Consider the following 26949-nt stretch of genomic DNA (forward strand, 5'->3'; position numbering starts at 1 on the left):
CTTAAACCACTAACCTAGTTCTAAAACAGATCCTTTGTTCGATAAAATGCATGCCCATTGGATGATAGGAAGGGGCACGGTGGATACTAGAAAGCTGATTGGCTAACTAAAAATCCTTAACATATATAAAAACAAGAAACAACCACAGAATTCGAGCATAAGCCTGACGAATCCTATAGTGGATGAAACGCAGAATATTCAGTGTAGCTTAATCGCCATATATATTTTATAAATAACTTAAGTTTCTTTAGCTATAATCGAAACCAAAACTAATGAAATTTCCTTGATAAAATTATTTAAAAAAAATAGACTATTGGAGTTGGAGTGGCATTAGCTATGATTGGAACTGAAATCAAAACTTATTAAAAATTCTTAGCAAAATTCTTTATAAAAAAAATAGATGACTTAAGTGTCATCAGCTATAATCGAAACCGAAACCAAAATTCATAAAGAATTTTTGGTAAAATTATTTATTACTAGAAATGGAAGTACATAACAATTAAACGATCCAGATATACGCGTGACACACAAAAGAACACGCTATCATATTAATATATAGATGTTTATACTTTACTATTCTGAGCTGAATACAGTTTTATGAACTACAAAGGAAAACCGGATGTTGCTCGCGATCAAATGAGGATCGCTACTATGTACTTTTTCATGATCATCATAAAACCATGTTAGTTTCTTCATTTTTAATGTACCCACCTCCTGTTTCGATTCCTAATACAGTCGGAAGAAAGTAGAATGTTGGAAAACGATGAATTCATGTTTTGTGCAAATTTCATTTAAATCAAATATACATTAGTTATGGGATTGAGTTATAAAATACAGGGTGTCCAAAAAGTCACTAAAAAATAAAGAGACAAATTTAAAGAAAACCCTTCTCTGACTTTTTGGACACCCTGTATTTTATAACTCAATCCCATAACTAATGTACGAGATGCCTTCAATAAGTTTTCAGATTTTTTTTCGTATGAGCGCTTTTATTGAGAGTACATACATGAAACTTTGGTCTCCTTTGAAGTAATCTCCTTTGGCTGCAACGCACTTGTTGTACCATTCCAACAACTTCTGGAAAGTCCTATGAAAGTCCTCTTGTGTGAGCTTATCAATAATCCTCATCACGACCCTTCATCTCCTCAGTTGTCTCATAACGACAGCCTCTAAGGTTTTCCTTGAGCTTAGGGAATAACCAAAAGTCACAGGGAGCAAGGTCTGGACTATAGGGAGGGTGAGGAACCGTCTTGATGCCCATCTTCGTCATATAGTCTGTGATCTTCTCTGAGCCCCCTTGGGATAAACTTTGCGCAAATCTTCCGTCCTTCGCAAATAATTGTGTATACAGTTACCACACTGACATCAAACTGTGCACTTATTGTCTCTATAGACACACCACTGTCCTTATCCATGAAATTCTTTATTTGGCCAATCAACTCTGGTGTTGACTTCCTTACTCCTTCCACATCCCTCATCATTTCTCACAGACTCTCTGCCTTCCTTGAATCTCTTATGCCACTCAAAAATTGATGCTCTATTCATGCAAGATGGTTCAAAAGCAGTTTGAAGCATTTCATATGTTTCTGTGACATTTTTTCACGTTTAAAACAGAATTTTATTGCATATCGTTCTTCTAAAGTGAACTCACATCCAGATTGCATTTTTGAAATTCACCAGCTGTGACAATCAGGCTTTAGTAGGGTGTATTCCAATTCCTGCTGTAACTGCTCATTCGAACGCGAAATCCTAAAAATTGGCCAGTCATAAGATGTATAGCAATAACATACTGAATTTTCAAGAGTCTACAACAATTTTAAATGCAGGTACAAACAAGTCTGGAAACTTAATGAAGATGCCTCATATTTGAAATTTTAAAGGCTTCTATACCAATAGGCCACTTGGACATAGGGAAGCATAGATATTTGAGAAAACCTCCGTTCTTTTCTCCAGAGAATTTTATACATGGCAATTGATATCTATTGTCGTATGTTTATTTACAAACTGGCAAGAAGACCCAACGTTGCTCAGGATTAAATGAAGATCACTATCTATTTTTTTCACTATGCTTATAAAATTATATTATTTTTAGTTTTTATTGCCTTCGCCTGTTGTTTTGAGCCATAATATTAAATATGGCATAAATAACCCGTTATGTTTCGATATTAATAAATAACCCTTGTATGTTTCGATATTAAAACTTTAAAAATCAAAAAAAATATATATATATCTGACATGTCGGCTCAAATGTGCAATCTTAAGATAATGACACTGCTACTATACTGACTGGTCTATGACTACGTGAACGAAATTAGGCCGTTTTTTTTTTTTTTAATATTTAAACTAATTCAAGAAAGAAGGTTTTGTGTGCATGCGTGTTTGGTTAAATTGTCATGAAGAGACAATTTTTTGCTACCTCTCCAGTGTGATTGGAGACCCCACAATATCATCGTAGCCCTTTTGTTAAAACTGTAAAAGTATTTATTTAAGTAATCTGGTTAATGTAGTGCCAGAAGATATTTGGTTATTACGGTTTATTTTCAACATCCTTATAAAAATTTGTGATATATTTCCATTGTAACAGAAAGCCCACAATATCATTATACCATCTTTAGACAGAACAGATACTACCCATGATCCTAACCAGAAAACCAAGAAGGTGTATTTTAGTTTTAAGTATGGCCCAAAAGCAGCTGAAATCTTAAAAAAAACAAAAAAAAAAAAAAAAAAAAAAAACATTGGTTCTTGCCTAGAATTCTCCCCATTTAAGGTGCCCAGTTGAGAGTGAAGGAATTAATGTTTTGGGCCAATTTTTCGGTATTTAAGCTAACAAATTCTGCAGTTTAATGTCTTGACATGGTTATTTTCGTAAAGCCATGAAAAACTTGAACTGAACTTACTTGGCCGTGGAGGTCTGTGTTTAACAACATTATTGCACAAGTCAATGTGTGACAGGCATCTGAAAAAAAAAAAAAATTTGGATTGAAAAACAAATAAATCAAGAAAGGAATTTCATTTAAGAACTAATTTTTATTTGTTTTTAATGTTTACATCTGTTCAGTTTTTCATTTGTATTGCTGGAAAATACACAAAGTATCTGAATTTTTTTTCTTTCAACCATGAATGTTTGTGTAGAAAGGAAAACAAAAATATAAAAAGACAAAAAGTTAGTAATTTAGAATGGAACAACCTCTCCCAAAAAATAAGAGGTTACATCGGGCGAAACGTTTTGAGAATAACACCCAAGATGAGAACAGTAGTCTAAAATAATAGAAATTATCCTCATCTAAAAAAATGTTTATGATATTTGCTGATAGATGGAGCCCTGGCAGGTACTACCACTTCTCAAAGTCAGAATGGACCTAAGATTTGTAGTTACTAAAAGTGTGACGTCCTACTCTTTAAAACCTGAAAAAAAAAAAAAAAACGTATCCTAGGGCCAAGAAACTCTTGAGTTTTTAAAATGCACTATTTTTATATATAAAAAAAGATGCTTTGTTCACTTAATCATACAGCATTCAATTTCAATATAAACAATCCCAGCCCAGATGATTAATTCTCAGGAGAGAATTAATTAATGAAGAGAAACCCCTGCCAGTAATAATGCCAAGAACTTGACTCAAGATCAGATATAGTCAACAACATAACTTTATTTAAAGGAGACATGCCTATGGTTTTATAGTGTTTAACACCTAGGTATGTAATAGCGATTCCAAAAACATCCTCACGGAAAACGATTATGTCATAGTTTTTTAAAGTTATCACATGAATCTAATTTGTTTCAAATCACAGAGTTACAAAAAAATTTTGCATAAATAATTCAAATACTTTCTGGTATAACTTATCATTGATATCATTGGCATATTCTATCTTCATCTGTAACCATGAATCATCCAATGCCAACGAGTGCCTCAACCGCATCTTGCATTGACGGTGAACTGGCTATATCCCAACTACTGTTCTTTGCCAAAACCACAATCTTACGTTTCTACCTTCTCTTGCGTTGTAGCGCCATCTTCAATTGTTAGCACGTAGTTAATCGCCCTTAATTCAATTTCAGATTTTAATCAAAAACATCTCACATATATAATTTTTATTTTCTTTATGTAAATATAGTCATATCTTATGATGTACAGTATATAAATATACTAGCTGTCTCGACTGTGTTGCCTGAGAATATTTTTTAATTTTTAATTTAATTTTTTTTTTAACCGAATGTGAAGTTAAATTGCAACCTTTGAATTTTTTATATTTAATTGTAATAAATAAAAATGGATTTCTGTGCATATTTATTAACGGTTTGGTCATTTTGTTGTTTGACGGCATATCAACCCTTTTCGGGCTATTTAATGGTGAATCCAGTCATTTTGGAAACAGCTTCAAGTTCTTTATATCTTCAAATATTTATTTATAATGTTTGGTTTGGTTGTTTTATTTTACGGCATATCAACCGTTTTTTTTAGTTATTTAATGCTGAATCCAGTTATTTTGTAAAAAGTTTTTATTCTTCAAACTCTTTGTTGCATTTGGTTATTTTATAGAAACTTTTTATTCGCTAGTTTGTAGTGTTTGATTTTCATAGTGGATTTTATTGTTTTTGTTCCTGCCCTGCAGAACATGAATGAGTTTTGCAATGGGAGAGGGAAAAAGGGTTACAGTATTGATGTTTGGTACTTTTTTAGTTAGGAAACCCGCCAGGAAGTGGGGGAGATAGAAACAGAAAGGAGAAATGGGAAAAAATAAAAAATAGGTGGTTGTTTTTGGTTTTGCAGAACATAAATTAAGTTTTTCAAAAGTAGAAAAACAAAAAGCATTAATGTTCAGTGCATTTCGTCTTAGGAATATTTATTACGGAACAGAAAAATTGATGCTGTTCTCCGTCAACACCTCAATCTTAAGACTTTATCATCTGTTCTGTTGTCTTTGATGGTTTAGATATGTTGTCCGGCCGGGTTAGGGTTAGACATGGGCAATAATGGAAATTGATTAGCTGAAGGTGGAAGTCTTTAAACGATGACCGTTTTCCACGCATCTTTCATTGCCGACAAGCTAGCCATGTCTCAACACCATCTTGAGTCTCTGCCGTTTGTCGAGTTGAAACAACATTTTAGATGGTTTAGGCATGCGGCTCATTGTCCGGACAGAGAGCTAATTCACAATGTAATCCTTCCTAGCCGAACTTGTCGGAACTCTCAAATCCACAGTTGGTCGATCATCGCTGAAATAACAAATGAATATTCATATCATATAACTTTGTTCAGGTCAACCACGCATGGGCTACAACAATTCGACATATTATAGAGACGAGGGAGGAAGCCAACTCAACCTGACCAGGGTGAACTTTGTTGCAGCAACTTATTTAGTTTAACGCCCATTTTGCATATTTTATCTGTTATATTTTAACTAGCCTGGATGTCCGGCATTGTCCAGGTGTTTGGAAGTGTATGCTGAGCAAAAAAAAAAAGTGGTAGTAGGTAGGCAGGCAATATACCGCAATGGAGGAAAAGAACGTAAAAAAAAAGTGATGTCTTTGCCGTTGCGTCCATTGCCAAACCAGAAGTGGCGAAGGTTTAAATTAAGGCTAGTCCATCGAAAAGAGGGGATGACTTTTAAAAATATCAGCTAAAAAAGCGACCCCTCCTTGTAGAAAAGTGCCCAGTTGAGGATGAAGGAATTAATGTTGTTAGCCAATTTTTCAATATTTGTTGTCTGAGACGCCGGGCTTCAAAACGATACAAATCTCGTGAAAATTTGTTGCCTCTATCGAAAGTTTTAGGCAGATATATAAACAAACATACATTTAAACAGACAGGTGAGATTTATATAATAAACTAGCAGGGGGTACCCGGCGTTGCCCAGGTGTTTAGAGATGTGTGTGGTCACCCGGGTGTTTGTGTCGGTTGGGGGTTGGTAGGTAAGTATGAGGATCGAACCCAAACTCTTGAGGTAAAGTTGGAAATTAAAGTGTTAAAAAAAAAATGTGCGATGTTAACCTGGGTCAACACGAAATACTAACAGAAACACATTTGAATTTATTTAATTACTTGGATTTGGCAGGTGCACGTTTTAATGACTTAATGAGGTCAACTTTGACTGCGGGGTAGTATTTTATTTACTGTGAGAACGCTTGTTTTATTTTTATTATCCCAAGATGTTGGGGGGGGGGGGACAAGGCTTATTTCTTAGAGGTGCACGCCTGTGGAACTCTGTTTCGGTTGCCTGTTTCCCACCTGACTACAACCTGGATGTCTTCAAGTCCAATGTAAACAAATTCCTGATGAACTGCCCCCTTAAGTAAGACACTTTATCAAATCTCCATCACTAATGTACTGTGCACACAATAACCCTTATCCACGAGTGGCTTCCGGGCCTTGATAAGTGGTGACTACCTTGTAAAAAAAAAAAAAGACTGTCAAATTCTTAGCAAAATCTCTTCCTAACACTTTTTTTTAATATAATTTGCAGCATTGAGATGCAAAAAATCCGCATCCACGTTTTATGGATTCATAAGTTTTATTGCGCACACTTAATCCTTTAGCAGATAAAAGGCAAACTTAATAAAACTCATATTTAACAAGATTTCCATGATTTATACTACAAATTAGTGCAGTCAGAAATGACAGAAACACTAGAGAAAGACTTCCAATCTGTAGTGGAATGGGGACAAAAATGGATGGTCACATTCAATGCTGCCAAGACTAAGCTTGTTTCCTTGAATAATTACAAAAAGCCTTCTCTACCACCAATAGCAATGGCCAAAGGCACATTACCTGAAAGTACTTCTTTTAAACTCCTCGGCTTAATGTTCACAGGGAACATGAGTTGAAGTAGATACATTGAGAGCATTGCCAAGGCTGCTGTGAAGAATGTTGGCTCTCTCTACCGTGCTAGGAAGTTACTTACGCCCAAAAGTATCTTGTACCTCTATAAGGCCACCATTCGGCCATGTATGGAGTACTGTTGTCACATTTGGGCTGGTGCATTTGCTACTTGTCTCTCACTCCTAGAAAGGGTTCAAAAGAGAGTCACAAACCTGATTGATCCTGAACTGTCCTCTAAGCTTCAATTTCTGTCGAAATGTTGCATCCCTAATCCTGTTTTACAAGTATTTTAATGGTGAATGCTTGGATGAACTACAAGCACTTGCACCCTCTCGACGTAAATACCTTTGACAAACCTGACAAGCAGCTAAATCCCACCCCTTCACAGTAGAGATTCGTAGGTGTAAGAAAACCTTCTATTCCAATAGTTTCTTTCACAGAACTGCTAGAATTTGGAACTCCCTTCCGGGATTCTGCTTTCCCAACTGTACTGACATGCAGAAGTTCAAGTGTAACGTGAACAGACATCTTGCTACTCATCTTTTTTTTTTTTTTTACATAGGCATCACCACTTCTCAAGGCCAAGAGGCCACTCAAGGATAAGGGTTAAAGAGTGTACAGTAGACATTGGACAATATAGTAATCATTAGTAATGAAAATTTGGTAAATTTGATAACTTATATAGAACGGCTCATCAAGAACTTATTTACGTTAGACTTGAATACAACCATATTATAGTCAGCCGGAAAGCTGTCATATCCTTGCAACTCATGTCCCCAATAGTAGCCCCCTATTTCAAAGTGGCACTGTGCCTTGTTTGGGGTGAAAATAAAAAAAAATTATAAATTTGACGGAATAAATCCATCTGGATTGAAGAGCCACTCTTGTAATAGAAAAACGATTTGACAACGGATGGCATGTGAAATAACTGTCATAGAGAATAGAAAATTATCCAATTGCAAATGATAAATGTAATTATCCCAAGCAAAAAAAAACTAGCAGCATCAAATCAGTGAGAAAAACTTTAAATTGTAAAAAAAACTGTTGATATTAATCCATTTAGGATCAGCAGAGTGTAGTTCATTTCTCGTGGCAAGACAAAAAGCTCTGAAGAATTCAAAGAGATTTAATAAAGCAATTCCAACATCTGATTGGTTTGTTCTTATCCTTGCTTATCAAAATATTCGTTCAATTCTTTGAGATTACACCCTATTATTATGCCAAAATATTTTACAATAATCCGGATGAAATGAAAAATATCCAATTATCCGATGTGTCCAGATGCCCGAAGAGAGAGAGCTCATCCATAAGGTCCTTCTCTATTTTTTTTTCATTTTTCTTAAACTTTTTCTTCTAGGGGATGGGACATCCAACCAGATGTCTGACATTTACCCCTATTTTAGTGAGTCCAACCAAGAGATCTTTTCAGGATTCTAGCCGTCCCTTTCAGTGCAATCGTTTGTATTTCACTTGCACTTGGTTCACCGGGTATGCTTGCTATGTACTTTTTAAAGTTCTTTTTCATAAGCCCAGTTGCTCCTATGATGACTGGTATAATTGAAACGTCTTTTAATTTCCAATTTCGTTTCATATCATACATAAGTCCTTGATACTTTGTAATCTTTTTCCCTCTCAGCTCTGTTAAGCCCTGTATCATTGGGTACACTGACCTCTATTACGGTCGCTTTTTTGTTTGCTCTGTCCCAAATCACTATATCTGGTTTAACAGCTGCGTTTTCAAGATATGTAGCAGTAGGGATTATGTAGTCATAGTGAATAGTGTAGTTGTCATTCCCAACTGTTCGTTCGGGTATATGTTCCCAGGAGTTTTTACTACACTGAATGTTGAGTTTCTTACATATCTTCCAGTGAAGGTATTTGCAAACTCCATTATGGCGATCTGTATAATAACCGTCTCCAAGTAGGACTTTGCAACCAGAAATCAGGTGGCCCACACTCTCAACCTCAGTGCTACAGAACCTTCTCTACATGACGGATGCAAACGTGTGTGAGTAATTAGAACAACCAAAAGATAACTTGGCAGCACCACAAGTCTGTTATTCTTTTATCTATGCTCTGCTGCTATATTTAACATACATTGAGCTTTTAAACAAAAAGTATTGGTATTCACAAAGAGTGAAATATAATTGAAAACATTTTATCAAAACATATATGAGCGTCAAATAATATGTACATATTTGGTAAAATTGTAAACTATTGAAACTATGAATTATGGAATGCGTATTCAATGAACATTTGATAAGTACGTGATTAAATATGCAGCAATGATATAATTTTACAGACTTGATAGTCGTAATACAAAACAATATTGTAATGGACACCATTCGCAAAATAATAAATGACCAACTGAGAAAACTTGATACATGGAACTGGGAGAATTATATATATATATATATATATATATATATATATACACACACGTCTATAAATTTGTTTTTTTTTTATTCATATCAAAAACCTTTTTTTCAAGTTATTTAGAAAGAAAATACAACTTCGTTATCTATGGCTTGTGGAATTGAATTCCGTATTAGTTTTTTTCGTTTTTCTTATGGGATGATCATCTTTAGTTAACTATTGCATGCAGATATTCTACCGGATTTATATTCGAGTAATATTTGCATAAAAAGGTTATAATAAACACTGACTAGACTACAAAGGTTATAATAAACAATGATAGAGAATTAAAATTGACCTAGTTCAGGATCAGTGAAACTGGGCTGCGATAAAATTGTTGCCCTAGAAAAGACAACACAATTCCATTTCCATTTGATGAAAACCGGTTTTATTTTTTTTTGTTGCAGACAATCTACTAGTTGGCCAGTTGTGTAGAAATCCCACGAGGGATAAGAACCTTCTATCATGTCTTAAAGTGACAATGTTCAACGAGCGAGAAGATCGGAAATGCGCTGCTGTACAACTCCTGCTCTCTACCAATCCAAGTTATGAAAACAGGACCATTGCTAGCACCCTCAAAATGCATCGCTGGATTGCCACGAATAACAGGGACATGCTCAGAATAATGAAAACCAAAGTTTTCGGCCGATAGCAGACCCTGGGTATGGCAGCAGATCTCGGCGCCGGTCCACAAGTCCAAAGAGACTCAGGTTTGGCTTCAAGAGTGCTACGATTTTGTACCCTTCTCCCACTGGCCTCTTTCTCCCCTGACCTGAACCAGCTGGACTACTTCGTTTGGTCGTATGTCGACGACAGCACCAACATGACCTCTCACAACACAAAAACCAGTCTGATTACCACTATTCGCCGAGCTCCCATTGACGTTTGTGGAAAAGATATGCTCCCAGTTCCAGACCCGTATCAAGGCAGTGATTGAGGCTGAAGGTGGCTACATTGAATAGATGTCAGCTCTACTACATAATCAAGTTACTTGAATTGAATTTTCCAGACAAATTTTAAAATAAAGCTGTAGTGTTGTTTTCTTTAGGGCGAGACTTTTATTGTTCTACCCTGTACTGTATTTCCTTAGGAGGAATCCAACTCAACTTGACCAGAGTGAACGCCATTACAAGTCAGATAAGTGGTTTTAAGTTAACATGTGTGAGAACAATGCATTCTCTAATAATTATGTTTAACAGATGCAACATCCTACTTGATACCAATCTCATTTCCCTCCCTACTATAACAAATACATATTCCATATTCTAAACGAGTATCCATTACACCAGCCAAGCTCTTTTCTTGTTGACAAAATCATGTGAAAACCTGAAGCAAGTCAATCAGTTTCTTATGATTTGCAATATTGGCACGATTTTCGTGTAAACGTGTTTGGTCAGCTGAAAATCTGAGGTGCAATAATCAAAAGCAATAGCTATTCAGCAGTTAACATTTTCTGCGGGACAGTTTTTTTAATGAGATCAATAAACCGGTTTGTTTGTTTTTACCTAACTTTGGGGGAAACCAGCTCCCTGTTTATTAGGGGGAGTGTCTCATCTCGAAATGAAAGCAACCATCTGATATGATAAGCTGACATTGACCAAACGTTAAATCGCTTTCTAGAGGCCACTGGCCGGGGACCAATAATTCGAATTGAGTTTTGCTTTTTTATACCGAAAAACCAAAGCAACACGTGCCAATCCGAAAATGTTGAATATTTAACGCTTCAAAGTCGGGCAAATAGAGAGGCGACCCCCCCTCCCTTATTAAGTTGTAGATATTATAATTTAGACGCAATATAAAAAGTTTTAAGTTGTGAGGTGACCAATCGGTTCTCTGAAAAAAGCCTTTTGAAGACATACACAAAAAGCGAACATACATACGTACACACATTTTCGCTTTTATATATATAGACTAGCGAGGGCTACCCTAACCTCGACACTACTACTCCCACAAGGAGTTCGTCTGACTATAGAATCAGAATTGGCAAGACATTACGTAACCCTAGACCAGTATCGACAAAAGTCAGCCGTGATGGCCAGAAAAGCTATACTTGCTTGGAAGGAAGCTGGCTTATGGCTTAACGCGATCAAAGAGATAGCCGTTACAAGTATATATGCGTCCAGACTTTACAGATACTCTGTCGATAGAACGCTTTTTGAATTTTCGAGATGAGGATTGATAGAGTTCTTCATTTTGTGTGTAATATAATCTTTTTGTTAAACTTGGGAATTTGAGCAAAAGTTTGAACAGAACCCTTTATTTAATCCATGTGTGTGGGTGGGTGGGTGGGGGAGAGCATGTTCTCGTTTCATCAGCCATGACTGGGTAAAATTCCTAAGTAATTCGCAATTGTATTTTGAGTGTTGCTGCACTGAGGGCTGAAAACCTTCAACCTCTGCAAGTATATAACTTCCAACTGAATTTTACAAAGTACTTTATCCATTAGGCCACGTGCAGATTCCCAAGTTTGACAAGATACATCTGAAGAAGGTCGAAGATTACATTAACCGAAATGTGAAAATAACACTCAAAGGGAGAACAGTAGGAGGAATATTCCAAAGTTGGAGCAGATACATTGAGAGCATTGCCAAGCCTGCTGCAAAGAAAGTGGGCTCTCTCTATCGTGCTAGAATGCTACTTACGCCTGAAAGTATCCTGTACCTCTATAAGGCCACAATTCGGCCATGAATGGAGTACTGTTGTCACATTTGTATTGAAGTTTGTGCATTTTGTATTTTTTTTTTTTTTTTTAAGAAAACTGTAAACGTACAGATTGCAAGATGAAAAACGTAAACTTACCTTCCGAATTATATGTGTTGGGATTAGATGTCATGTATCGTTTGGAAAAGTGAGCCAGCACTCTTTCACGTTCCTGCGTTTCCCCAATAAGGGAAAACTGCTTGAGAAACGTCCGTAAAGCAACATCTAGAGTACTTCCGGTAAAATCGAAAAATTGAAGATATTCTTCAGCGACTAAATTGCTGAAATCATTTCTGAAAAAAAGGAAAAAAAAAAGAAAAAATGTTTAAAATTAGAAAAAAAAAAATTTTTAATGATCAAAAATAAAATGTCTTCTATTACAAAAGAGCAGATGTCTGTTAGCATTAACGTTTATGTCTCGCTAAAATTTTTGAAATCCAAAATGGATAAAAATTATTCTCATATTGTCTTAAAGGGCAGAGATTTGAATGCATAAAATGTGAAATTTAACAAAATATTCATTTTTTTTCTACCTTAACAACCGCAGAATCTGATGAAGGGGGGGTCACTGTTCGCAAGGACTTGTGGTGTAATGGATAAAGTATTTGTTAAAAGTCAGTTGTAAGTGATGATTACATACGGTTTATGACAAGTATTGTTGACACTGGATTTGAAGACTACCATGTAATGTGTTCAAAGTTCTTGGAAAGAAGTTAATAGAGAAAGAAAGGAAAGGTATTTCCTACTATGGTAGAGAGACAAGTTCTTGCTGTGAATGTCTTGCAAGGAGGAACAAGGGATTGGAGCTCAGTTGAGCACCTTCCATGAAAATAATGATTGATAATGAGCAGAGATAAACTAGCAGAACAGAAAAGATCATCCACTACCGTCAAGGCTTCAAAGGTTGCAGCAGCTCTCCATTTCAATTGTCAGTTAATTAGTCAATGAGCTATTATAATATTCAATTAAAATTAACTATTATTAGTTATTTTATAAATATAAAAATTTATATATATATATATATATATATATATAGCCATTATATATATATATAAATTTTTATTTCAATTATCATAGTAAATAATTCTGTCCGCCTCTTTAAAAAACTTGTTTCTTATCGTTGAGCACTTTTATGTAATAATAAAGTCGGTGAACTTATCTCATACGCGCAGATCATCATATAATGATTAGATTACTCTGACATTAAAAGTATTTAAAAAAAAAAAAAAAAAGAATGTTTAATTTCAACTGTATCCCTCGCGGTTGTCGGTAGTTGAATGGTTTGGGTCTTTGCTAATGAAGCCAGACATAACTTCTGTTGCTGGACTCGAATTTCTCGACTGGCGTTTATCGTGACACCCTGCACTGATGATTCCCGAAAGGATGAAACACTAGTGTCTGTAGGTATTTAATAATTATTATAGTAAATAAGAACAAATAATTAATAAAACATGTTAAAAACACTAAGAAGAGTTAAAAACATTTAATTTTTAAAAACGAAGCACAAATTAAGTGGATTATATATATATATATATATATACATATATATATATATATTAAGTAATGTGATTTATAATTTAAAAATTTAAAAAATTTTTTTAAATTTAAAAATCAAATTTTAATTAAATTAAAAATCAGTTTCATAAGAAGGAACAACAACAAAATCAATTATTTGTACGATCGTTTCGGAAATCCGTGCTTTTTATTGTGGTATACATGAAGTTATGTAGAACAATTATATATAGTTTTTTTGGTAAGCACGGTCTCCTCATAAACAAATATTTGCTGATGAGGAAACCGTGCTTACCAAAAAATCTATATATAATTGTTCTACATAACTTCATGTATACCACAATAAAAAGCACGGATTTCCGAAACGATCGTACAGATAATTGATTTTGTTGTTGTTCCTTCTTATGAAAATGATTTTTAATTTAATTAAAATTTGATTTTTAAATTTAAAAAATTTTTTTAAATTATAAATCACATTACTTAATATTGAATTAGCTCTAGGACATTTAACCATCGAGCTTATTATATATCTAAATTACAACGAGCACTTTCTATTAATTAAACTAGTAATTTCACTGTTACATTAAAATACACTTAGCTCTTTAGACTATTGTTCTAATCTCCTTTAAATTTTATATATATATATATATATATATATATATATATATATATATATAACACTTTTTTTTTCTTAACATCGTATTTTTTTTTATAAAGTAGTAGTAGTATATATATATATATATATATATATATATATATATATATACACACACAGTAGAGCCCTGGGATATGATGGCACTAGGATACGTTTGTTTTCAGGTTACAATGTGGAATATAATGTCTTCCGCCACCCCCCCATGGTTACAGTATTTGCCCCACCTTACGGTGTTATTTATAAAGTTATTTGATTATATACATGTGTATTATATACTATACTGCATTTTGTTACTAATTTTTAATATATACTGTATAAAATTTTGCAATTTCCCCTTACGATTCCAACCCTGGAACGGATTAATACCATATCCTGGGGTTCTGCTGTACATATGTGAGAGACGGAGAGTCAAGGTTGTTTAAATTTTAAAATAAAATATGTATGATATGCGTTTATAAACCAAATTACAACATTTGTTTAAAATTAATATTTTGCCGTAATATGCCACCTTCAGAATTTTATATACTCTTTTGCTCACCTTCATGATAAACGGAAGAATACTGTCGTATGGAATTTGCGTGTTCTTCAATGGTGGTATTTTCTAATGGCCATAGTCAAGCAACACTTATAATACGGAGAATACAAGCTTGACATTCATACTACACGCACCAAACGATGAGTATTAGATGGGTAGAGTCTGACCTAGAAAACAGCAGTTCTTTCCCCTTTGTCAGAAAGACCACTCATGGAATGTGAGGACTAAAGGAAAAAATGAGGGAGGAGTGAGAGTTATGGAGCTGCCGAAATTAAACCTAATGTCCACATTTAACTCTAAAATAAATCTCATATGGTAACAAATTAGACTGAACATCTTAAGGTTTGGATCTCGCCATCTGCCTTTCTCTTTTTTTTTCTATTTTAATAGCCTGGATGCCCAGTGTTGCCTGGGTGTTTGGAAATGTATGTTGAGCAAAATAAAAAATAAGTGGTAGTAGGCAGGCAGGCTCGAACCCGTACTGTGAAGGAGAAAAAGAATGCCGTCTTTGCTGTTGCGTCCATTGCCAAACCAGAAGTAGTGAAAGTTTAAATTAATGCTAGTCAATCGAAAAGAGGGGATGACTTTTGAAAACATTGACGAAAAAAGTGACCCCTTCCTTGTAGAAAAGCGTGCAGTTGAGGGTAAAGGAATTAATGTTTTTAGCCAATTTTTTTATATTTGTCGTCCAAAGCGTTGAGCTTCAAAACGATATGGATCTTGTGAAAATCCGTTGCCTCCGTCAAAAGTTTTAGGCAGACATACATGCATACATACATTTAAACAGACAAGTGAGATTTATATTATAGACTAGCAGGGCTACCCGGCGTTGCTCGGGACCGTATAAACAATGAAAAAACAAAAGCAGATATTGAACATATGTTTTATTCTTAGGGGAGAGGAATCTTTCATCTCAAGTTTTAGCGTTACAAACAAACATTTGTCTTTTATATATATAGATAATGACAGGTTTTTTGGGGGCCCCCCTCGAAGATAACTGATCAGTTGACCAACTTCTAGTGGTCCGTTTGACGTGAAATTTCGATATTTGTCATCTGGGTGATAGGGCTTCGATATGATACCAAATTTGTCAAGTTTGGTTCCGTCTTTCAAAAGTTTTAGCGTTACAAACAAACATACATACATACACACAGACGTTTGGCTTTTATATATATAGATTATAGACTAACGGGGGTACCCGGCGTTGCCCAGGTGTTTGGGGATGTGTATATAGGAGAGGGTGACCCCGTTTTAATATTATAAAAAAAAAAACACGATGTTAAGAAAAATTGGAAAAACCAATGCAAAGCCAAACAGCGAACAAACGTAAAAAAAAAAAAAAAAAAAAAAAAAGGAAAAAAAAATGTGTAAAGGAGGAAAAAAGTTTAGGTAGAAAGAGAGGCTCGAACCTGAAACATCGAGGCTTAAGTGGAAAAAGAAAATGCCCGACACGTTACCCCTACGCCAAAGAGACATACAACTGAGAACGGATAAAATTAAACCTTTAAAAACACTTGCAAGTGGTTTTAAATTAACGTCAACCTTTTCTACGTCAAACATGACGTCATTGTCGTAGTAGCAGGAGCAGAGAAAATGAAGGAACGATTTTTTCAGCACCCCTCCCTGTACAAAACTGATGATTTTAGGCTGAAGGAATTAATGTTTTGGGCCAATTTTCCGATATTTGTTGGGCGATGGTTGGAACTTTAAAATGATACCTATGTGGCGAAAATCTGTGACCCGTGTCGAAAGTTTTTGCGAGACATACATACACACATTTTCGCTTTTATATATATATAGAAGATGTGAGAATAATATCAAAGATGAGAACACTAAGCCAAATGATAAAAATTATCAATCCTCATCTTAAAAATTTACAAATTGTTTGTTTTTAATTAAAAAAAGAAAAAAAAAAAAAAGATCAATAATGAAAACCAAGCAGTGGAATCGGTTGCTCAAATGCTTGACTTTGACTCTTGAAATTTTAAAATGCTCAACTTCGGCATAAACTATTACAGCGACGAATCCGATCCAACTCCTTGAGAATAAACTGCATATAAAAACAAAAAGATTCCGCATTACAGTAAATCTTTCTTTTATTTGTCCCCTCTTCAATCATGGATCAATTTAATGTCAAAAAAAAAGAAGCTTATTACAAAAGCTTATGTAAATTCAAAGAGTTCATATCCAAGGGAGATAATCATAATTCTTCTTTTATAGCAAGGATTATAATTGCTATTTAGTCAGCAGACAATAAACGATGAAAACCAAATAAAGTAAATGCTATTGTCAACTTAATATGTATCAAAAATGTATTAACGATATTTAATCAGATAATATCTGAGAAGAGGTGCATAGGTGTGACAAACATGGTTTAAAATGTGAAAATAACAAAATTCCTTTCAATTTCGCAATATCTTACGTTTTGGAATTTTTTTTTAGATGAGGAATGATAATTTGGATTATTTGGACTACTCTTTTCATCTCGGATGAAATTCTTAAAAAGTTTCAACGGATACAACTTGTTAAACTTTGTACGCAATTTCAAATGGAATTTTATTTTTTTAAATTCACATGGGTAGATTATTCTTGTTTTATCAGCCATGACGTAATTATATCCTTAACTTAGTATCGCTCACTTTGAGGAACGAACCATAACCCTACCAGACTGAGTTACCAATATACTCGTAATTTATGAAAATGCTATATACCGATTTACCACTAAACCGGTATTTTTTCCCGAACACATGTTTTTGCGTTATCAGGGAGCTAAAAATAGCTACCCAATCGCTGCTTAGCCTCGATTTAGTGCAAGCCTAACGTTCCGCAAATGGCTTTCTTTTATTTTGTTGAAGCTAAGTTGTTTTCTAGACTAAAGTAGCCATGAAGCAAGCTAGTGACGAACCAAGCACTTTGACAGATAAAAAAGAGAGTGAAACTAAGGAGTTTCACAAGTTTTCGATAAAGTGACAAATTCTGATTCAGACGAAGACGAATTTGATCAGGAGTATGTTTCTCGATCAAGTAACGTTAGTGTTGTGTCTGCACAAATAATTAACAAGAACACGGAAAGTAAACGTATACAATAATATATTAGGAAGAAAAGTTATATACATATTTACATGTCTTCAGATATACTTCAGTTGGAGATATTCCAGCAGGTGGCGTGTTGCAGGTCTTACTGGAGGCAACATAGGCGTCTTGCCTATTTTGCGGTCGTTATCAATTTTTATACTCAATATATATATATATAAATATAAATATATAATGTTAAAAGTCCACGTATGCTTCTAGGATAGTGATTTAAAGGTTATGAGGGTTTTTTGAAGCATGAAAAACGATGTTACTTTTTGTATTTAATATTTTTATTGTTATTTTTTATATTTCAAGTGGACCTCCGCTCTTGGTCACAAAAAAGTATCGAAATCATATATATATATATACACACACACTCCTATAAATGTGTGTTTTTTTTAATGTATTGATATTCATATTAAAAACTCTTTTTCCTATTTATTTAAAAAGAAAATACAACTTTGTTATACATGGATCATAGAATTGCATTCACTAGCAAAAGATCTCGCTAATTTTCATATTCTTTTAAACGTTCATTTTAATTAATTCCCTATTAGTTTTTTCAGTTTTCTTATGGGATGATCATCTTCAGTTAACTATTACATGTAAATATATTCATGCAGATATTTTACATGATTTATACTGGCATAATATTTGCGTAAAAAGTTTATAGTATACACAAACCTCTTTCTATATATATTTATGTATCCGTATATATATATATGTTTAAAAATTTTGCCTACGAAATTCCTCAGTTTTTTTGGTCTACAGACATGAAACTTAATATATAGGGTATTCGAACCCATGTGAAACTTTATATTTGGATTTTAGCCATGGAAAATCGGTGCAGAAGTGTGAAAATTAAAGAAATGGAATTTGCCAGATGAAGGTTGAACGCCGGCATTACGAATATGTATGCGTTATGTAATAGCTATATGTTCAGGTTTTAATTTTTAGCCTTGCAGAAAACATGTCTCCATAGTTCAGGAATTAACGACAAATGAAAAAATAAATTATAAGCTAAACTTTTTGGTTTCGATTCTCGGTGGCGGTGCATGAGCCAATCTTTTTTTTTAACTTTAAATCATTACTATATATTGGGTCCAATATAATCTATCAATATATCTATAAAAGTGAACGTGTCTGTGTGTCTGTCTGTGTACATTTCCCTACACACTAACTGTTAATTTTTAGTCTACAGACTCGAAACTTGATATACAGGGTACTGAGATTTGGGAAAATCTATGTGATCAGTTTTCGGCCAGAAATTTGGCTGTTAAGGGGTCAAAATGAATGGATAGTCTGGTGGAAGATAAATAATCCAGTGACGGTAAAATCCAAATATATAACTTCAAGAAAGTTAATTGAATTTCCATTTGCACAAGTAAAATCCAAGGAAATTCTGTAATTGGAAGAAGATGGTCCATAATAATCCAAAGGCAGAAATCCATTGAATAATTCACAAAAATGTGTACAAGGGAAAAAAGGAAAAATTTCAATAATATTAATAAAAGAAAAATAAGATATGCTTTATTATATATATATATATATATATATATATATATATATATATATATATTTATTTCAATCCATATCTGGCAATCTTTAATTTACTTAAGAGCCCTTTTATAGTCAATTGAGTAGTAGCAGATGCACCAGCCCTAATGTGACAACAATACTCCATACATGGACGAATTGTGGCCTTATAGAGGTACAGGATAAATAACGTTCTAGCATGGTAGAGAGAGCCCACCTTCCTTGCAGCAGTCGCAACAATAGCTTCAAAGTATCTGCTCCAACTCATGTTCCCGGTGAACGTTAAGCCAAGGAGTTTGAATGAAGTACTTGCAGGTAATGTATCATTAACCATAGCTATTAGTGGTTGAGAAGGTTTCCTGTAATCATTAAAGGAAAGAAGCTTAGTCTTGGCAGCACTGAATGTAACATCCATTCTTTTTTTTTTTTTAGGATTTAATTATGTTAAGTATTCATCCAGTAATACTATAGGATTTGATTTTCCTGAGAAGACCATCATGCCATACCCTGTCAAAAGCCATACATATATCTAAAGCTACTGCCCTATCTCCCTCTTCTTTGTCCAGTATATGTTATATATGTTCAGAGATTACAGTTAGAATTTCTGCAGTAGAACAGGCTTGCTTAAATCCATATTGTTGGTCCGACAGAAGTTTAGCAACTGCAAGGTGGTGGACTAGAGCTTGATTAATTATGGACTCAAATATTTTGGTAAAAAAAGGGAGGATGCTAATGGGACGATAATTTAATGAGTCAGTTCTTTTCCCAGAATTCCTGTAAACTGGTACCACAGAAGCAGTTTTCCAGAAGTCAGGAAAGCAAGATTTGTTGAAAAGTTTGGAGAAAAGTGGAGAAACTTCAGCAGAGCATTTTTTTAATAGTACAGCCGGGATGAGATCGGGTCGACATGCTTTTGAGGTGTCTAAGTTTTTTATGATATCATGCACTTGAGATGGAGTGATTTTCAGATCATCTAGTGTGGTGTTTGTCCGCAAAGAAAAATCAAGGAGGAAGTCGTTTGCTGGGCCCAATGTAGAGTTTGAGGCAAACTGACTGGCAAGCATGTTAGCCCTTTCTGTTGCCGTGCAAACAACCTCATAGATTGTTGGATGATTGTTGGATAGTGGAGGAATTGTTGGATGGTTGTTGGATGATTGTTGGATGATTGCTGGGTAGTGAAGGAATTGTTGGATGATTGTTGGGTGATTGTTGGATAGTGGAGGAATTGTTGGATGATTGTTGGGTAGTGGAGGAATTGTTGGGTGATTGTTGGATAGTGGATGATTGTTGGATAGTGGAGGAATTGTTGGATGGTTGTTGGGTGATTGTTGGATGGTTGTTGGGTGATTGTTTGATGGTGGAGAAATTGTTGATTGCCAATTACTTACTACACTGTTGTAGATTTTCCAGAAATCACAAGTTCCTAATTTTTACGCTTCAATGCGTTTTCTGCTGGTTTCGATGTATTCTCTCTTAGCTGTCGCTATTTCTTTCTTACATCAAGACCATTTTGTCAGGATATCAATTTCCCAGTTATTACCTTCCCCTTAATTTTCTTTTTTTTTGGGGGGGGGGGTAGTGTAGTATATTTTCTGTTACCATGATATCATACTTGCAGGCATTACTTCCTCCTTTTGCAGGAAGATCCTCCCAGGTATCACCTACTCTTTCCATTGTCAAAAAAGCATAGACATTGTCAAGCAGACAAGAAAGCCATTCTTAGGATGAGGAAAGTGGGATGGGGGGGGGAGGCTTTCATTATATCTGAGAGGAGAATAATCATTATTCAGAAGGGACCATATTTTGCTTGTTACTGTTGTCCCAAAACTGGAAGTTTCAACTATAACCATCTGTTTTCGCATTATTTGGATTTTTTTGGACTACTGTTCTCATGTTGAGTGTTTTCTTCAAAGTTTCGGTTAATGAAACCTTTGATTTTCTTCAGGTGTATCTTGTTGAACCATTTAGGACATTTATCAAGTCATGGCTGACGGAAAGAGAGCATGTTACTCCTGTGAAGTAAATAAAGGGTTCTGTTAGAAATTCCATCTAGATTCCAGAGTTCTGACAAGATACACCTAAAGAAGGTCGGAGGTTACATCAACCAAAACATTGTGAAAACAATAGTCCAAATACAAATAACGAATCTTCAGCTCACAATACCATTTGTTTTATTGAAACAATACCATTTGTTAGTTTTTAATGGGTACATTTCATATTAAGTAGAAATCTTCCTATTATTACATAAATGTACAATTTCTCTTTAATATGTTATATATATTTTTTTTATTTAATTAAATCGCTATAATTAGAGTTAATAGTAACAAAACTATTCCATATGTATAGACAAAATTGAACAATAAAATTACAAATAAATAACACCAAACATTTATGAACTGTATTTTTTTACAGACAAATTAAGCATATAAACACTTGTGTTACTCTACTTTAATACTTCAAAAGAACAGAACTTCTTTCCTAGAATTGCCCACCTGTGGAATTCTTCCATTGGCTTGCTTTCCAGCTGTGTGATTTTCAAGTCCACTGCAAACAAGTTCATGTTGAGCCGTCCCCTTAAAGAATCAAATTCTACGCAATTTCAACGATTCAATGATTATTAGTGTTATATTGTTGGTCTCCCGGAAAATGCCGGGTACATAATCATGGGCGATTGCGAATAGAAAAATGTTCCTATTCACTTGCCTCCCCACGACGGCAGTGTTAGATAGAAGGTCGGTTTTTGATGTGAGGAAAATCCAGCTCCCCAAAAAGGGCACTTTGGATAGGAAGAAAAATAAAAATTGCCTCAGTCATGAAGATAAGTGTAGCATCAGAACAGTTACTACACTGAAAGCCCAAGATTTTAAAATTTTTAACATAAACAACAAGTTATAATAAATCAAAACAAATGATTTAGTAGTGACGTCAAATAATGAACAGAAAGGAAAGATTGTAATATATACACGTAGTCAGAGAGGTTGTTGAGTTGACAGACGAGAAGGAGTTAGCTAGAGACTAGGTTAGACAGCAAACAGATAACGGTCTCTGTTTTCCATAGAAGATATTCCTTGCAGGAAATAGCAAGAACGTAGAAATAAAGAAAATGTGTGCAACAACCAAAGGCGGTGAACATCAAGAAATAAAAGTTCCATAAAAATATAATCCAATGTGGTTTGTTGTTCTTTAGAATTAATTTTTATTGCAGCTTTCATAGACCAGTCAATCAAGACCAATCGATCAATAAAGGTATGTTTTCCTTTTGGCCTGACGTAACCCCAGAGCTAAACAAGTTCTTCGTTATTTAAAAGGAACTAAAGAACAGAAGTTAGTATTTAGAAAATCAAAAAATCACCTAAAATTAGAATGATTTTCTGATTCAGATTGAGGAAATGACAAAGATCAAAAAAGTATATCTGGATATTGTTTCAGACTCTCAGAAAATGGGCGTATTATTTCATGGAAATCTAAAAAGCTACATGTGAAGTAGAATTTATCGTGATCACACACGACCAAGGAAGCACTCTACTTTAAAAATATCCTAAAGACTATTTTAGAGATAAAAAAGGGGAGATTCTATTTATAAACGATGCTGCTAGGAACCGACGAATCAAATTAATTCACGTTCTGCTACCAACCAATCAGAAACCAGAATTGCTCCATAAATATTAAACCTTTCTGTAGCAATTTCGCATATGTTTTCTTTGTCAACAAGGGAAGAATCTTTTGCTCTGTGGATTCCAACTTGACAACTGTCTACTGCAAATTAGTCACCTCCCAGGACTTGTGTAGAACAATGAACCATTGGAAACTGTTCTACTGCGAACCAGTCACCTTCCAGGACTCGTGTAGAACAACGAACCATCGGAAACTGTTCTGTCTACTGCGAACCAGTCACCTTCCAGGACTTGTGTAGAACAACGAACCATCAGAAACTGTTCTGCCTACTGCAAACCAGTCACCTCCCAGAACTTGTGTAGAAGAATGAACCATCGGAAACTGTTCTACTGCGAACCAGTCACCTCCCAGGACTTGTGTAGATCAACGAACCATCGGAAACTAAATATGGCTTACACTTCAAGAAAAACTGTTATTCATCATTTTTTTAGACTGTCACATATGTTATTGTCAATGTACTTTAGTTGAATCTGTTATACACACTTGCATTCATGAACACTTACATATGCACAGACGATACAACGCTGCTAGATAATCACATGTATATATATAAACACGGCTAGACACGCACATAAATATATACCCGTCATATAGATAGATAACTGCTATGCAACACTACACTGTTATCCAAATGACCACAGTACATTCATTAACCTTTATCCTTGAGTAGCCTTCAGGCCTTAAGTAGTAACTTCGTAAAAATAAAAAAATAAAAATAGTAGTGTATTATTGATTTTACCAACCATTAACCGTTTTGATGACGAGTGTGACAATAAATGAGGAAACTTTTACGATTATTCATTTAAGATTTTTTTTCTTTTTTTTTTCTGAATTCATATTGTTGCTCTGCCAAATTTTAGATTATCCATCTAATGGTCCACGAAATAAAAAAAAAAAAAAGGTTGGCGACTGCTGGTCTAAAATCACTCTTATGCTTCCCTTCCGAGTCATTAACCTCGATTCTGTCAAGGTCATTTTGTAATCATATCACAATAGAATGTGTTAACCTCCTCCACCCCCGGAGACAGACTAATCCAGACTATGTTTATATAAAATAATAATTAAAAAAAAATATATATATATATATATATATATATATATATATATATATATACTAGCAGGGGTGCCCGGCGTTGCTCGGGTGTTTGGAGGTGTATGCTGTGCAAAAAAAGAAAAAAAAAAAAAAAAAAAAAAGGTTAATTTTTTAAAACTTTGACCCCTATTATGACCCCTTAAAATTTATTGTTTCGGGCTCAAATCACTTTATTAAGTTAGATCCATGTTCAAGGAACCTATATCTAAAATTTCAAGTGTCTAGACCCAAAATTGTCGGAGGAGTTTGGTAGAGTTCTTAAAGGTCAAATCGTTGAAATTTGACCCCTTAACAGCCAAATTTCTGGCTGACACCCGTCACATCGATTTTCCCAAATCTCAGTACCCGGTATTTCAAATTTCGAGTCTATAGACTAAAAACTGACAGTTATTGCGTAGGGAAATGTACACAGACAGACAGACAGACAGACAGACAGACACGTTCACTTTTATAGATATATAGATATATATAAAAGGGAACCTGACCTACTTTCAGCGCTAAGACACAAGCAACATACAGTAGGTATACTTGGCCTTCGGGACAAGATCAAAGTGTAGTATCTGTTCTCCAGATGCTGCACTTCTATTTCTTGTTCTCTTTCGGTGGAGGAGAAATCCTTCACGACTGAGACAATTCTTATTTTTGTACCTTTTCTCCACGTTAAAAAACGACCCTGGTGTCTAACTCTGCCCCGTGGGGAGGCATAGTAAATAGGTACAGTAGATATAGTGGACATTCATTTTTTTTTTTTCAAGAGAATTTAATAAACTTTTCTTCTAAAAGTTATTTTTCATTCATATTAGCATAAAAAAAAAGCTTTTTTTTTTCTTTTTTTTTTTTTTTAAATAAAATTCTATCAATCTTTGAAAGAAAAAATACAAAAATTGAACTCATTCCTGACAAAAAAAATTCAACTGCACTAGTAGGTGTATTAGAATTTTTCTAGGAATTTTTGACACCCCAACCACAAAACTGCGAATAAAATATAAAAAAAAAAACTCGTAATTTCTCTTTTAAAAATGGGTTGTTTATTTTCTTTATGGATTATACTTCCAAAATAAACTATTAAAGTTGTATAAAAAGTAATAGAAATATTTTTTTCTTTCTTTTTTTTTTAAACAGTAACACAATTAATTGAATTTTACGAACTCAAAATTTTTCAAGTTTTAAACTTTAAAAATCTATCAAAATTTTTCTATTGATTCAATTTTTACGATATTTTCAGGGTCAATGTGAAATTTTATGCTCTTTCCAATAAACCAAATATAATATTTTAGACAAACATTTTTTTAAAATTCATGACCCCCCCCCATTTTCAAGCATCTATTAAAAAGTAAATTAATTTACTCACCAATTGAAGATAAAAGATCAATAAATAATATATTCAAATTTAAAACAAAAAAAAGTAGTGTTCTTTAGAAATTTATTGTAAAGTCCGAAGTTTAAAACCTTTTTTTTTTTTAAACCACGTTGTTTGTTTTTTCTTTTGTTTTTTTTAATGAAACCTTGGTCCTTGCTCCTTTGATTGAAAAAGAATTAGGGCTTGAATTACATTTTTCGAGGAGTTAAGCTTGGAAAGACGGGGTGGAATTATTCAATATTTTTCACGAAATTTCTGACACACCTACTGCTGTATTTCAAGTTAATTCAGCTTTACCGAGCCCACCGAGATAGATCTATATTTCCGTGGCCGTGGCTTTACACAGTAGATGTACTATCTTTTTACGTTTTTTTTTTTTACATAGGCATAACCACTTATCAAGACCCAAAGACCACTCGAGGATAAGGGTTAAGAGTATACAGTAGTCAACTGTAATGGAAATTCGATAAATTTGTTAACTTAAGTGGAACGACTCATCAAGAACTTGTTTATGTTGGACTTGAAGACAACCATATTGTAGTCAGCTGGAAAGCAGGAAAACGGAAGACAATTTCACAGGCGCGCAGTTCTAAGAAAGAAGCTTTGTTCATGGACTCTACGTTTAGGTTTAGGCACAGATAAAGAGTGGGGGAATTATTGATCGCGTTTTCAGCTAGACGAGTGTTTCTTGTGAAAGTTTGTCGAGGAGTTTGAAGCTCAGTCGAGCACTTGCCATGAAAATAACGATAAAGCAGAGACAAACTCGCAACATCTTTTCTGTGAGATAGAGGTTGCAGCGAAGAGAAAAGGATATCTCCTACGAGGCTATGAAGTCTATTTTGAACTCTATCAAGGCAGGACAAGTCCTTTCTAAAGGGTATGCAATAATCAAGCTCGTCTTTTTTTTTTTATTTTTTAAAAACAATCATTGAAACAAACAAACAAAAAAAAAAAAAAAAAAAAAAATGAACAAATAAATGTTACCAAAGGAGAGGTTAGTCACTCTTCTACCAACCTGAGTAAGTTTTTGTTGTGTTTTTACTGATTTTAAAGACCAGGTATGTTTCTCTGATTGGCTCTATATTACAACCCTAGAGCACCGTTATATGTCTCTTACTGTTGTAAATGTTACGTGTCTGTTGTTCCTATTTACAATGCCTCCCCACGGGACAGAGATACCAGGGTCGTTTTTTAAAAATGTATCTGCTAATAATGCATCAACACTGTCGTAAGTGTGGTACATGCATCAATTCAACGAACAATAAAAAAATTAGATTTGACAGAACACAGGTATACACACACGTCATACAGACGATTGTAACACGTATATACAAATGTATGTGCATTCTGCATACACATATACATTAGAATAACATTTTATAGCACTAAACGATACACGAGTTTATACACCACACGTACATAACATATACTCCTCAGTATACAACATATTTATAAGAAAGTCCAAAATAGCTCAGTTCGTAGAAGACCGGACCAAAGATCTCAGGGTTTCAGTTTCAACAGTTCTCAAGAAATCACTGATGTTAAACAATGCTGAGCATGGTTAGAACCCGA

At 34.3% G+C, this 26949-nt stretch overlaps 1 protein-coding gene across 3 annotated transcripts in view; it reads right to left on the reverse strand.

The window, feature by feature from the left end:
* LOC145266314 (uncharacterized) overlaps nt 1-26949 on the reverse strand; it is a 516717-nt gene that overhangs the window by 79002 nt on the left and 410766 nt on the right. For all 3 annotated transcript variants that reach the window (XR_013864698.1, XM_080121873.1, XM_080121872.1), the window contains 2 exons: nt 12036-12229; nt 2901-2959 (listed from right to left, as the gene is read on the reverse strand). Coding sequence is in view for 2 of the 3 variants with exons in the window: in XM_080121873.1 (XP_079977999.1) it covers nt 2901-2959; nt 12036-12229 (253 nt within the window). In the remaining variant the exon portion in view is untranslated. The remainder of the gene's footprint in view (nt 1-2900; nt 2960-12035; nt 12230-26949) is intronic.

The sequence above is a fragment of the Euprymna scolopes genome, chromosome 41, assembly GCF_053919585.1.
Source record: "Euprymna scolopes isolate OS-2025 chromosome 41, ASM5391958v1, whole genome shotgun sequence".
NCBI lineage: Eukaryota > Metazoa > Mollusca > Cephalopoda > Sepiida > Sepiolidae > Euprymna > Euprymna scolopes.